The following is a 15,850-nucleotide window of genomic DNA, read 5'->3' on the forward strand; positions in this document are numbered from 1 at the left end:
TGAGATTTTGTTATGTTCTTCAACCTGGTGATGTTGAATGAAAGTTGACACGTCACAGACGTTCCCCAGACATCTCTTAATTATCACTTCAACTCAAATTTTCATCACTTACTTGATCCAGATTCAGGTTTTAACAATTAAAACCATGTTGATATACAAAAACACCTTTGAACTGAGAAAAGCAAGAAGTTTGGGCAAAGTAACATCTTCATATGTAGGCAATTAAATACTAACATTCTGTCTGTTTTCTATATTAAAAGTGTGTCTCTTTGTACATACATGTACATGTACCTTTCTGTTTACATTCTAATAATCTTTTGCATTATTTTATAAAATGAAATGCCAATCTATACGAATGTAAACTGTCCAGGTTTCGCATATCTCCAAGCAACTTTGTCAAGAAATTGATTTTTCTTTCATTCAGTGTTATAATACATCCATGTACATGTACATGTAGGCCCCTGAATACTTTTTGAGAGAATAAAATTCAAGTTATAAGGCATAATAAATCTTGTTATCTGTTAAACATGCTTATTACTTATAATTAAACATATTTGATCAGTTGTTCCGGCATTGTACATGTATGCGGAGTCTCCACACCCAGGTAAATATTCCTGCTAGACTTGTACATGTATGATTGTAATCGTCAGATGTGTGCAGACTTTGCACACATAGAGCGATTACTCACATCTGTTAATACCGTTAAATCATTTGGAAATGAAATTAAAACACTGGCCTAAATACATGCCTTGATAGACCAGAGAAAATGCATGACTAAACCAGAATTAGCACAGATGCAGCAGAATCGGGATTGAAGATTGAGATATATCGCCATGACGATGATGTCACGATGACGATGACTCATTGGTTTAAAAAAAATCAAATCCAGAATCATTCAAATAATCTAGATGACAGAGAAACGTCAAATCATTATTATCTAGCAAATCAAATCTCTCATTCAGGGCAGAATGGGCTAAATTGACCCTATCCAAGCAATAGTCTGCTTCCCCAGACTCATATGATCACCAAAAAGTATATTATTGGAAATTTGAAACTTTGACATTTTGAAGTTTGCTCCACTTTATAACAGCACATGAAAGAAATGAAATAAGTCTCCCTAGAGCCTACTGCTTTACAAAACAATTAAAAAGAGAGGAAGACAAAAGATGTGAGGGATACAGAAAATAAATACATGTACATGAAGACGGACAGAAAGAAACAAAGACAGATCTACAGAGAAAGGAGAGAGAATGTTAGACTTTGTGAATATGGACAAAGATAGAAAGACAGGAATGAAAGAGAGAACGAAAGAGGAATTGAAATGAGAGATAGACAGGCAATTTGTTTTTGTTTTTTTATCATATTACACAAGAAAATAAAAGGCTTATTCATCTGGAGCAGTTGAAATAGCAAAGAGGCATTTCTAGAATCAATCCAGTCTATTAAGGCCAACTACATGCAAAGCGAAAAGGAAAAACAGTTGCCACTGGAGACAGGTGGGTTTTATAGACAGGTTTCTATACATATTCCATTCAAATGAGACACAATTTTGGTGACCACTAAAGGCAGTTTTCACTATAGACAGGTGGCCGTTGAGAAAGGTTTGCCTGTACATGTATACCAGAAAGGGTGAACTATATGCAGAATTATTGTTCAAAAGCAATAATATCTACATGTACATGTATGTAATTGTACAACTTAAAACTGATAAAATATATATATATGGAAATCATTGGATACACTAGCACATTTTGCAACGATAAAGAGACAAATAAAATAAATTCAACAAACAATACATTTTGTAACAATAAAAGACAAAAAATTAATTATGAAAATCACCTCACAGCATAGTTGGGACAATAAAAAACAAAAGGAAAAAGCAGAACATATATCTGACGGCACATTTCTCGATGATTATTTTAAAGACAAAAGAAATAATGCCTCAAGCAAACTCCTGAATTGAGCTAAGGCATGGAAAGCTAGTCATGAACACGAAGTACATGTAGTCAATAAAAGGGACAAGAAAACTGATTATACTGTGCACAAAAAGAGGGTGTATGATATAATGTGTAACAGAAAGAAAGGGGGAATGCATAAACTGAAAACAAAAAGTGTTCAATTGTAGCAAAATACAGGTAAGAGGTACTCAATGTGGTTAACAATAGGGGGGAAATATGGAAGTACAATGCAATAAATATACTTTTGAAATACAATAAATCCATGTAAATATTTATGCTGTACATTAAAAATATATATATATTATAAAAGAAAAATAATGCAGTGCACATATCAAATACCTGTGCAAAAATTGCTTTTCATACAAAACTACTAATTAATTCTTTTTTTTTAAATGCAAAGAAAAAATGTGGCTGCAACACAAACAAGAACTTTTTTTACAACTGTGTTTAAACAATACTACATAACATGTACAGATGTGCTCAAATGTTAGTGAACCGCACCACAAAATGCACTCCCTCATGCTGAGTGCTGAATGTAGACAGCAACATACGAATGTTCGGCAAGCCCAAAGAAAAACAATGTATTGAACGTAATACATGTAACTTAATTTCCGACTTAAAAATAAACATAAAAAACATGGCACAACTTGAACACTAAATATGCTTTTTCTGATGGGGTTCACCAACTTTTCAGCATCACCATATACAAAAATAAGCAATTATTGTATAATTAATACAAAACTGAAATAACTTTGAAAAATTATGAATATATATTATATATACAACAAAGGCCCATATTCTGAACGTAGGTTTAATTTAAAGTTTGGTCTAACGTTGTGGTTTAACTTAAATTTAGTTATGGAGAGCCAGTTGAGACACCAACCTTTACAGAATGGGTCCGTTTTTAAGCTCATCTCTAATACTCATAAGAGCTCATTCATAACTGTATGAGAATAATAAATGAATAAATTCTCTTCACCATTATAGCATGGTGAAAGAGCAAAGTGAACATACATGTTAAGAAACATAAAATGTTAACAAACTTTTGACATGTTTGGCTTCCCATAATTTTTAGCACAGAGTTTAATAATAATAACAATAATAATAGCTGGATTTATAAAGCGCTTTTTGCCTGAGGATACAAAGCGCTGCTATTATTACCCCGGCTTTAGCTCGAGCTACCATCACCGGCGCTCAGTGCATTCAAGGAAATAATCCTGCCAGGTACCCATTCACCTCACCTGGGTCGATTGCAGCACATTGTGGATAAATTTCTTACTAAAGGAAAACACGCCATGGCTATGATTCCAACCCACGACCCTCTGTTTGAAAGGCGAGAGTCAGAACCACTAGAACATGGCGCGCCCACACATGATGATGATGATGATGGGTTCTTGTATAGCGCCGGTATATAATGGACATAATATTCCATGTGGCTGAAATTAAACCAGACCTCAGAATATGGGCCATAGTACACATATTTAAACAAAAAAATTATAGTGGATGGGTCTTGACGATGTCACAGCGACATACAGTATTGTACACCATACAGGACATTGGGGGGGATACTTACTGGAAGCGTAAGTTATGATGGCAGATTTATCTCTGGGAATATGGACTTCTGAATAGCCTTCTCAATTCAATGATTGCATGGATAGACAGATAGACGATTGGATGGGTAGATGAATATTGAAAAGAGGCACAGGCCAAAGAGGAGATACATGCATACAACCCATCAACTTGATCTCTGTCATTGATATTTTTAATTCACCGTACACGGAAAGCTGCTCGCGTATGACGTCACAAATCAAGAAATTAGACTTCTAATAACTTTTTACATCTTTGATGGATTTTCTTCAAACCTTCACCAATATTTACCATCTATTTTCTGCTATATTTACAATTAACTTTGTGTCAGGATGAACTTGCCATTTGAATAAAAGTTACAATTTCACTTGAAAATCATTTTTCTTGGGTTTATTATTTACCTTGTTGTGCTCGAATGATTAGTGACTGTTCTGTGTTGAGCACAAGTCTGCAGTATCCGTCAATCAGGTCAGCCATGTCCTCAGCTATGGTGGGAGAGGGCGTAGTGATATATACAGACTGAAAAAAAGACAAGTCGGGAGAAAAAACCGATATCAAAATTACTAAATTTACCTTTTTCCTTCTATAACAACAATAATAATAATAATAATACCAACATGCTTTATAGTGCATAACACTGCCAAATGCATCCCTTTGAGCTTTTTGAAGAAGACAGAAAAAGCAAAGAAAAGAGAGAAATTTGTTGGCAATCGTGGCACTAACTTCTTTTTAAATAAGTATGTTTTCAAAGTGGATTTAAACTTGGGTGTAAAGGAGTTCTTTACATATGATGAGGTGGTATTCCAAAGTGAAGGGGCAGCATGGGCAAAGGTTCGTTCTCCATAAGACTTGGTCTGAACACTAGGACAATTTGAAAGATCCTTCTGAGCTGATCTAAGATTGCGAGATGGTACATACTTAACTAAACAATCAATAAGATATTTTCTATAACTCTTTTCTGCAAAGAGAGAGATTTGAAGAAAAACAATTCAATAAGCCACTTCTTTTATGAAGTTTGATAAGACATTTTGTCTGAAGATACATGTACATGTAGACTTCATCTTTCCTCTACCCTCATTCACCAACAATAAAATCAAAACAAAACAAATAGAACATACCAAAAATGATATAACTTTAGAAAAGTTTAGATATTGATAATTGATAAGAAACCCAAAATGAATTTTGAGATTTTATTGAACTTATTATTAAAGAGTACTCCTGAGCCTTAAAATAATACATAAATTGTCCAAATTGATCAACTACGGTACATGTATAATCAACATAGGTACTTGATAGAATGTAGAAAAATTTGGTGAGACTTAGAACCTAAAAAAAGATGGAGAAAACAGGTTTAAAATCCAGAGTTCATCTAAAGTTTGAAATGTGCTCATTACAATATCGGTGAAACTTCCAAGCAGTCCAGAAAAAAATGATGTCAAAGGTACTCTTGTATCTTGTCTTTTATTCAACATTACAAACTTCAAATTATGACAGTATGAAGAAAAAGCACTATTCTTTTAACTAATTTTCTTTTCTTTACATTTTAAACCACAAATTTTTGTTTTAGATATTCACAGAAAACCTTCCCTGGCGACTTATTGTTGGTTTTGTGTGGCTAGTCACAAATACTATATTAAACCAGTGATAATGTTACATGTATACAAATTATTTAAAGGAGAATGAAACCCTTGAAACCAGCTGAATCCATATCAAAGAGAAAAATCAAAGAAACATATTGTTGAAAGTTTGAGGAAGATTGAATGAATAATAAGAAAGTTATGAGCATTTGAATATTGAGATCACTAATGCCATGTAGATCCTCCCATTGGCAATGCGACCAAGATCTGTGATGTCACACACGTACAACTCCCTCATTACTTTAGTACTCATTTCACTTATATTCTCATTTTTATAGAGTCTGTCACAAGGTGAGGTGTTCTCTTTATGAGAGGACAAGTACATAGGTTTCACAACATTATATCATTGATGAATCGTTTGTCATATAATTAGAATGAGCAAAAAGAGATGTTTTGGGGTATATTTTCAGTGTCCAAAAGGGGAGAGTTGTTCATCTGTGACATCATAGATCTTGGTCGCATTGCCAATGGGAGGATCTCCATAGCATTAGTGATCTCGACATTCAAATGCTCATAACTCTTCTATTGCTAGTCCTATTTCACTCAAACTTTTGTTGATCTTATTCTTTGATTTTTCTGCTTTCACAAAAGCTAACTTGCTCCAAGAGTTTCATTCTCCTTTAAGGTCTATATGTGCATTAAGAATCACAATGATCGTAGCCCGTTGCACAAACCACTATAGTAATTTTTGTCATCCAATTTCAACTACCATAGTAACGAGTATTCATTGGAAGTTTTTGATGGATGCCAAATTTATCATTATAGTAACTTCTTTGTTTTTATGCAACGAGACCCGTGGAAATAAATCTCTTTTGACTGGACTGCGGTGTATAAATACAGGTTTATTGCATCACATGCACTCTAAACAGTAGTGTTCAAAAGAATGGGTTTATTTTCCTTTTTCAGTTACATGTACCTAACACAAAGTTCAAAACACACACAAAAGAATCAAATACTAAATCTTGGAATGTACATGTAAAGTAACTAGCTAAGTCAAATCTATCATTTATTGTCTCAAATATGTGCTGTCAAGTTTTGGGACTTGCATGAAAAACAAATTATTAAATTACAATAATGAAAATACCAGCAATGATAAGAAATCCAAATCTATGTATGTGTACATAACTACATAAAGTGCATGTCCTATAGATGCAAAAGGAAATACACTGTTTTTATATAAAGTTAATTTGTTTTCTATTTGTTTTCTCTTTGACGAAGATTCTGCTAGGATCGAAAGCTTAGGCCCCTTTTTGACTTTCTATTGTAAAAGTGTATAACATGTACTTTAAAATAGTGAATATTTCTCCTATAAACACATGCAGTTTGACTTTCTATTGTAAAAGTGTATAACATGTACTTTAAAATAGTGAATATTTCTCCTATAAACACATGCAGTCATAAAAAGAATGAAAATAAACAAAATACTTCCACCTGCACAGAATAAAACAAGCTTGCTTCAGCATTTGTTATACATATTAACCATCACCAAAGCAAAAGCATAAAGTACCCTCTTGTGACCAAATTCAGCACAATTTACTGGCCCAAAACCTAAACCTTATTAAAAGCAAAATTAATCCAGCAAATGTTATGCAAATACCGAAACCATTCCTTCCCAATACATGTAGTTTGATCATGTACACGTTCTCACTTTACAATGACACAACTTTTTTCCCTGAAAAAAATGAAATGAAAACTCAAAGAATGAATATGTAAAGAGGAAATTAAAGAAATTTGGGGGAAAAAAACAACAAAGGCAGAAATGGTTTTAAAACTTTCCAAGTCCTAGATAAAAAGCATATCAACTCTTCTAGGAGCAAGGAAATAAGAGAAACAAGATATGAAAACTCAAATTTCGTTGGGCCGATAAATTTCAGACATTAAACTAACTCAAAGTCACTGTATGAAATGTGACGCCACAAAATTCAGATTCTCATCAAAACATAGTAATTGAATGACTCTCAACAAATGTTATTCTGATCTCAACTTTAACCATGATCTAATACTGGGCTAAAATTACTGAAAGTCTGGGCTCAATTTATGGGAAGCTATTACGTGTCAAGATGTTTCTTGTAAGTACTGGATCTGGGATCTTTCTAATGTTTAAAAGGTGAAGAAAACTATTGTATAAGAAAAGGTTAACCTTTTGCTCTCAACACAGAGACAAAATCAGACTATCGGACGCTAAGTCACCAGGTCAAATCGGGTCACTTCGGTCATTGCTGAGGAAGGCTGCAGTCAGCAGCCGAAAAAATTTTGAGGTAATTTTTTGGATGTTTTCTTCGAGTTGAGAGCAAAAGTTTAACCTTTCAACCAACACAGATGAACTTTCAAACTATTGTATATTTATAATTTCAATAAATTCATTATCTAGTGATGGAGAAATTGAGTTACAAATACATCTGGCTTCTTATAATAAAACCACAAATTTAGACTGTGGTCATCTTAAACCCGACGTCAGAATACAGGCAGGCCATGGTGTTTTATTTTATCCAAAGTGGGGGGCATACGTGGAAACATTCGGCGATATGAAAAAAAATTATCCTGACCACACAAATGTTCCTCTCAAAATTTTCTCTGAAGAAACAATGTCAGGGATAGAGCTGTGAGAAGAGTTTTGGCTCAATATAGGATTCAGGTTTACCATTAACTTTAAGATTAGATTAGATTTATGGTTGGCTGAATTGTTGGATTTTCCTTACGATCACTCACCAACAAAGGACATGTTAAGGAACTGAAACAATTTGGAATATCAAATATAAAAATATACATGAATGTATTGTGTTGTATAGCGGTAAGAGCACTGGACTCATGATCGTGAAGTAGTGTTTGAATCCCCACTCGGCCATTGTCTCCAGTTTAAAAAGAAAGCCCGTGAGGAATTTCTGTTGTCTGTAAAAAGGTTGGCCGCTATGACCAATTAAATTTTACGCAAAGTACTACCTATGTACCTAGTCTGCAGGCACAGACCCTCGGTTTTCGCACCAGTTCGTAGTTACTTCATGGACAATTTTGGTCAAATGACCTTTCATTTCTTTCATTATGATAGGCAGATTTCAAAGCAAGATACATGTATTACGTAAGCTTGCCTTACATAGCAGGATGAAGAAATTGAATAGACCAGGTGACTTGAATAGCACACCAATGAACACTTTATGAAGGTATTTGTTGCATTCCTATTTTGAATGCATACAATAGCATGTTGCACAATGTACTTGGCAAACTGTGAAATACCAGTCGTTTGTAGACGTATTGTTGTTTTTTGCGGATGTAAATGAAAACCACTATTCAAAAGAATATATGAATAATCAAGACATCAAAGTTGATGCTTGCCGGTATCTCATTAGATTTTAAACCACCATGTCACTTTAGTACAAATGACCTTCCTCTGAACATGCGTAGAATCTTTTGATCATGCCCAGAAAGGAACTACGAACTGGCTTATTCGCATAGTGCATAATGCAGAGTCTGAAGTAGTGAGACTAGATTCGCTATGCACTGTGGCTGGCTCTACACAGACAGAGCCTTAGGTGTCTAGTCTTTACTCTTGACCTGTTATTGGTTAAAGTGTCGAATACGAGTCTGTGCTTGCACACTAAGTTATACCAGCTTGACGATACGCACCAAAATAACCGTAAACAGAAACATAAACTGTGCTACATAGAAATGATAATGCACCTAGACACACACCAACCATAACACACTGCTTCAAGCTACTAAAAAAGAATATTAAAAAATTGTAAAATATAAATATAAGCAAAAATGTGAGTGGAAGAAATTTAACAGCAAAACAGCAAGTCAGCTAATTGGTGAAGAGCTAAGAGCTGAATAGTAAAACGTGGCTAGCTGTTAAAAGCTAAAAGAGAAATATACACAAATCAAAACCAAAGACGCTTCATGATTTACTTACATCCATATCTACAGCAGCATGGCCATATACATGAAAGTTACCATCACACTAAACACAGTGGGGTACAAGGGCAGTTTAGAAACAAAACATATATATATATTTAAGAAGAAAAAAATCATTCATTGATCATTCATACAGCTATCAATAGCAACATGACCACATACATATCAGAGTTACAATCACACTGAAACATTTGGGTAAAAAGGAAGTTTTGAATTTAAAAACAAAATCATATATTTTTATGTTTATTTATTCATTAATATTAACAGCAGCATGGCCATACATCATGAATTATTGTTTTGGCATTTTTTTTATAATCAATATAAAGGTTGCGATTACACTGGATTACAAATTTTAAAGAAATATTGTTTTGAAAATCTCAATTAAAATTAACCTTTCGGAAAAGAAAAAAAATATTTCTTTTGGGAGCAGTGACTGAACGAAATGAGATGAAAATAATACACTTTTGAAATAGCTTGCAAAGCTGGAGTATATTTTCTTTATGGGAATTAACAAAAGAAATGCAAAAAGAATACTTTAGTACAATGCACTGATGCATAGCACGTCACGCAAATGGGGAAGCAATGTGAAATGATATGAGGATTACTATCAAACTAAATATAAGCAGTTTGGATAATGGGATTGAAGAAGAACATTAAGAAATCTGTTCAGCAAAAAGAAATACATGATTCAATGCAATACTAGTAAATCAATAATCTAGGATTCATATTGGTTTTAGATAACACTATTAAAAACAGCATTACATGCTTTATCTTGCGCACTTCAAAATGCATTCGAGATTGATTAAAATTCAAAATGACCATGCATGATTGCATAGTCATCCTTCAACCACAAAATTTATGTCAAAATATGATGGGTGGCAGATGAAAATATACCCTAATTTCTCAGTAGTTTTCTTGTTTTTTTTTATCTATATCAAGTTGCCTTAAATTTTGAATCTATTGTTTGAAACAGTGGTTTATGCACATTCCACGCATTTAAGGTAAAAGAAAGTAGTTGCAGCAAACAACTATTTCATGAGAAATTCTTTAAAATAAAGGTAAATTGGCACCATATTCTAGATCTGGTACATTAGTGTAAACTTATCTTTGTGAAATCGTGAAATCTTAGCTCAAAATCGCTAATTCTAATGATCACTAACACAGAAAAGCATGTATGGGACAGTGTATTAATATTACTTGGCAAAATACCTGACATTTGATGGAACCCTGTGCTTATTTTGCTCAATTCTCAGCAATTACGAATTTTCTTCCAAAGCCATTTTTGGCACATATTTTTTATTTATACATTCAAACACTAGGGTGGTAATTTTATTGGATTTTGTTCGAACTCATTTTGAGGTCATTACCACAACTGGGGGGTGTTTCACAAAGATTTAAGTATGACTTAGAGTCGCACTTAAATGCCTAGTTGCGCACGTTATAAAAGGCATAACCGCATTGGTCAGATCATGCAAAGAGGACGCGCACTACTGTGTATTGATCAATAAGATTGCGTGTTGTATTTCATATACGTGTCGGCATTTGCAATTTAAGTCATACTTGAATCTTTGTGAAACATCCCCCTGGTATTCATCTTTAATGATGCTTTACTAGCATATATCAAGAAAAGACCCTAATTGGGAATGCATGTTGTTGTCACTGACTTATGGTATAAGACCAATCATAAAAATCAGCCCCACATTCGGTGACCGAGTGATTGTTCTTACCTCATTAGCTCCGGCTATCTTGAGTTGTAAAAGACCTTTCTTATCATTATCTGTACTGAGAGACTGGACAGACTGCACTTGGTCAAAGTCGGCCATCTTGGTAGGCTGACAAAGAAAAGAAGAGATAAGAGGTATGATACCTCATTCTTAATCCATAACCTGGTTTTATTCTGCTGATATTGATCATCAATAGAGCAATTCCATAAAACAATCAACTATTTTGTATCCCTGACCCCAGTTTTCTCTATTCTTATTTTCCTCCATGAACTACCCAAATCAGGATCATTTGAGACCATTACATATTTTCATTAGAATTAGCAAACTGAGACGAATCATGTCAGGATGCTCCTGCATGTTTGGGGATGAATGTGGATATTTAATGCAACCGCCCAATAAAGAATACATATTGTCTCTACGTGTATGTATCATCATTTGTTTTTAGAATCCCCCAAACTACATATAGCTCTACTTTCTGTGTGTTCGACACCTCCTCTTATTGCACATGTCTAGAACTTGGCTCCATCTGAAATGTGTTTCATCAGGTTTTCTGGAAGTTATGTTGATACAAAAACTAGATTCTTTATGTATATCTAAAATTGAAAAGTTTATTTTCCCCTTCCCCTTCTCCCCCCTCCTCTCCCCCTTCCCTACATGGGGGGGTAACAGATTGATGTTCGATGTTAGAGCCTCGGTCATGTCTTCAGATATTGACATTGTAAGACAGTCACAGACGTAAATAATCATATATGATTGATACAACGTAATTGCACACACGCACACACTCCTATAATATGGGTTCTTACTGTGGCAGCTTTATCCGTGAGGCATGATATCCCATCATCAGGCCCTATAACCAGCTCAACTGAGATACTCCAGCCAGTCTGTAAGATGGAGAAAGGAACATGTTACCAGTCATAATGCAGTAAAGTTTTCTAAAACTTTTTTTTCCTTTACTGAGATTTCTCAGAGATCAGAACCATCAGACACTACATACCAACCCACAACTTTCAATATATCTTGTATTAAATGTTATTTCTCTTTATTTGTTGATACATATTTTACCAACATTTCTCTTTATAAGCTCATTTAAATCCCCCGTTTCTTTTGTCGAATTTTTCGACTGGTTTCATTTTCCTTTTTTTTCTGATATCAGTCATTTAAGAATCAAAATATCAAAAGCTGACAATTAATGAGAAACATTTTGCAGACAATTCCTTTCCCTAATCGAAAGAAAAAATATTGATCAAAGTGGTTCCTTTCTATGTTACCAAGCCCTAACAACAAGATCTTACTTGAGTGTAGGTGTCTCACTGTCTACCATGTATTCATTTGTGGGCATGTGTTGATCCTGAAAAGGACCAACCAAACTTACATTTTGGGGGGCTCCCTAACCCATTTTACTTCGTATTATGTTGTTGTATTGTTCATTGAATATTCTTGTAAATTTAGTCTTTGTCTAAAATGGTTGAAACAATAAATGAAATGAAATTCTTACGCCAAGTGCACATTTGAATTTTTCATGATCAAATCGGTGTACTGTCGTTAGTACTTCAAAGAACTTGAACACACACTGCTCCTCGTTAAGATTAGCAAACTGCTTGAAGTACTGTAGAATAAGCTTGCGTAGATTCTTGGGCTACAGAGGGAGACAAACAGGGAATCGCAATTCAACAGATTGATATTTTTGTTGGTTAACAATGTGCAAAAGTTTCCTTCTGCTAGCCCATATGTACGTATATGTTTTCTAAGTTGTCTAGTAATAAAATACTTCATCATACCAAACTATAGAGGGAGACAAACCTGGATGAATACAACAACAAATTGATGGAGAGAACCTGAAGTATCAACTTAATTAGGAATAAGATTTCATGCATTTCCAGAACTTGGCCCTCCTTCATTTTTTTTTTATCAGACACAATGCAAGAATTAGGTCTAATGCCAGGTGCACAATTCACAATCTGTTGCAATCCAATTTTCTTTATCAAAGAAATTGTAATGGCATTTGATATGAACATCATAACCTATAAAATCTTAACGATCGAAGCTCCAAATAGTGGTATGAATACTAAAACCTAAATTCCAGTCTAATTTGAGCCTCCAAATAGGAATAAAAGCAAATTCCATTCCAAATTGTAATAACGTCATCATTGGCTGCGACCTGGAAATTAATTTGACCACTATGCTTGCTGCAAATCAAGTATACAAACAAAAATATGCAAAATCGTCACTTAGTTTTCACTTCATATTTAAATGTTCTACAAAATAAGATTATTGAGGTCTGCCTTGTTGAAATATCAATTCATAAGACATGTATTGGAAAGACTGTAAAGATGGATATGTAAAAATAATGTTCTATAATTTGCCAACAACCACATACCCATCCTTTTATTTCCTCTAACATTTGAACATGATGTTTAAATGATCCAGTAATTTAGTCTGATAGGGACTTTGTGGGTATTTGGCACTTACCTTTGTATTGTCAATAACATTCTTAGGTATAAATCTCTTAAGACCAATTTCTTTTCTGTAGGAATAGAGAACAAACAAAAGAAGAATATTTTGTAATGTCACAAGTAAATGTACATGAAGAAAAATACTGCAGCAAACCATGAACTACATTGGGTCACCCCCCCCCCCCCTGTCCCTACAGTTGATTAGAGTAACATCACTAATCTCTGCCTTTATACATGTACCTACAAGTTCTATAGGCATATATATTGTATCATTGAAAGAAAATAAAGAAACAGTAACCTTCAAGGAAAGGATTCACAGATTTTGTGAAAGTTCCTGACTGGTATTACAACTACCCATCAAAAAAAAAACAATTATTAATAAGCAAAACATAGAAAATAGTGGTGTCAGCACAGATGGAAAATACCAAGCAAGAAGATAACCCCCTTCATCCACTCAACAACCACGAACCTGTAAAACAAAAAAGAGGCTAAACTCTAGACACAGTTTTCTCCACTCAACTGAATCCCTTGATGGGGAAAAAGAGACTTTGATTGAGAAAATGAGAAGTATTTAATACAGAAAGAGAAAGATGAGAAATAAAAAGACAAGAAGAAAGAGAAAAACAAAATGAGAGAGAAATACATGTAGAAAGAGAAAGAGAGAAATAGAAAGAGAAGAGAAAGAACAGTTAATGATATATGAAGAAAGAGATATAGAGGGGAATAATAATAATAAATACATGTAATATTCCGCATTTATATAGCGCTTAATACATCGGAACGACGTCTCTAAGCGCTTTACAGACATTATTACCCCGGTCATCGGATCTTTGCATGCCCGCATACAATGTATGCACCTTCTCCACTCCCTGGGGAGCATTCCAACAAGAGTTCCAAGACTCAATTGCTAGGCATACTACATAGGCTTTCAAATCCTACCGGGTACCCATTTAACACCTGGGTGGAGAGTGGCAATGTGTGGAATAAAAAGACTGGATGAGAGAGATGGGGAGAAGGAAAAAGAACCATGATCAGATGGATTAGGGAACATGCACATGTATGACGTTCTCATTACTTCACTTGGCTTCTGATTGCAGATGACACACTTTATAGCTGTTCTAATCTCTGCACTCCATTAGGAGCAGGGATTAATGCCAGACAGTTTAATCCTACCACATATCATAACCCTAATAATCCTCTCCCTAAGCCTGCAGGGGATCCTGTCTGGGTAGACTGTAATTAATGATGGAGAAATTCATCTCTCTGATTGTCATGCCAATTGATACACTGTACCAATACATGAATCATCTCTTATTACTAGGTACATACATGTACAGCTCTTTTCCTTTATTCTCAACCTTCAAATAATTTTCAATTTTTGTCATATCACCTACAGTACAGCAAGAAATTTCTCAAAATTGTGTTGCACTCAACCCAGGTGAGGTAAACAGGTAGGAATTATTTCCTACTATTATCAAGATCAAAATCATCATCTTTATTATCCCCCTGTACACCATCACCATCATCATCATCATTTTCATTATCTTTACAATCATTACCGTCATCATCACCATCAATATCAACATCACCACCATCATCACTATCACCATCATCATCACTATCACCATCATCATCATCATCATCATCACCATCATTATCATCATCGCCATCATCATCATCATCATCACCACCATCATCATCACCACCACCAATATATCATCACCATCATCACCTTCATCATCATCACTATCACCATCATCATCACTATCACCATCATCATCATCATCATCATCACCATCATTATCATCATCGCCAATACATCATCACCATCATCACCATCATCATCATCATCATCATCATCATTATACATCCAGTCATCCTCACTTACTCTAAGTAGTCAAAGTTGGCTTTCTTGTCCAGGGCAATCTGTGGCATGTCTTTGAAGAAACGTCTCATCTCAAGACAGCCGAGCTGGAGCGAGATGTCTTGATCGACCAACTCAGCGACCTCATTCATGTAATCACACCGCACCTGAAGAATGAGGAGACGTTAGTGTATTAGAGATGCAAAGTATTTAAAGATGCACATGTGCACTGAACTTCTGTAACACAGCCAGTAGAAAGTCACCTTTGCAAGACTAGAATAGTGACCTGGCACCTGTTGCAAAAAAGTAACAATTATCATGGTAACTTTGCCATCCAATGGTAACTACCATGGTTATGCTGATCAACAGCCAATCAAAATAAAGGCTTCCATGCAAGTTACAGTACCATTGCACGGCCAAGTGTATACCATAATGGTAACTTTTATACAACAGGGTCCTGGGCCAGTGTTCAATTCAATACATAATCCAGAATTTCAATTATTTTGCTCAAGTAAAATACTTAACCATCTTTGTTATTCAATTGCATTTTTTGTACAGTATTTTGCTTAAATCTAACTTGGCAGCCGACCTGGCTTAAGTCTGGCTTGGTGCAGTTTACAAACATGATACACGCAGTCATATACGTACACACACATACATTGCGCATTTGGCTGAAACTTTACTTTGCTCAAATTATTTTGCTTAAATATCGCTT

At 34.6% G+C, this 15,850-nt stretch overlaps 1 protein-coding gene across 4 annotated transcripts in view; it reads right to left on the reverse strand.

Moving 5' to 3' along the window:
• LOC129280147 (focal adhesion kinase 1-like) overlaps positions 1 to 15,850 on the reverse strand; it is a 55,769-nt gene that overhangs the window by 4,846 nt on the left and 35,073 nt on the right. The window contains exons 6-13 of one of the 4 annotated variants that reach the window (XM_064112124.1): positions 15,160 to 15,302; positions 13,288 to 13,342; positions 12,314 to 12,454; positions 11,622 to 11,699; positions 10,819 to 10,923; positions 9,090 to 9,137; positions 3,947 to 4,064; positions 3,532 to 3,588 (exon numbers count right to left, since the gene is read on the reverse strand). In XM_064112124.1, coding sequence (XP_063968194.1) covers positions 3,532 to 3,588; positions 3,947 to 4,064; positions 9,090 to 9,137; positions 10,819 to 10,923; positions 11,622 to 11,699; positions 12,314 to 12,454; positions 13,288 to 13,342; positions 15,160 to 15,302 — 745 coding nt within the window. The remainder of the gene's footprint in view (positions 1 to 3,531; positions 3,589 to 3,946; positions 4,065 to 9,089; positions 9,138 to 10,818; positions 10,924 to 11,621; positions 11,700 to 12,313; positions 12,455 to 13,287; positions 13,343 to 15,159; positions 15,303 to 15,850) is intronic. The other 3 variants (XM_064112125.1, XM_064112126.1, XM_064112127.1) reach the window with 3 other exon arrangements.

This window comes from Lytechinus pictus, chromosome 17, assembly GCF_037042905.1.
Source record: "Lytechinus pictus isolate F3 Inbred chromosome 17, Lp3.0, whole genome shotgun sequence".
Classification (NCBI taxonomy): domain Eukaryota; kingdom Metazoa; phylum Echinodermata; class Echinoidea; order Temnopleuroida; family Toxopneustidae; genus Lytechinus; species Lytechinus pictus.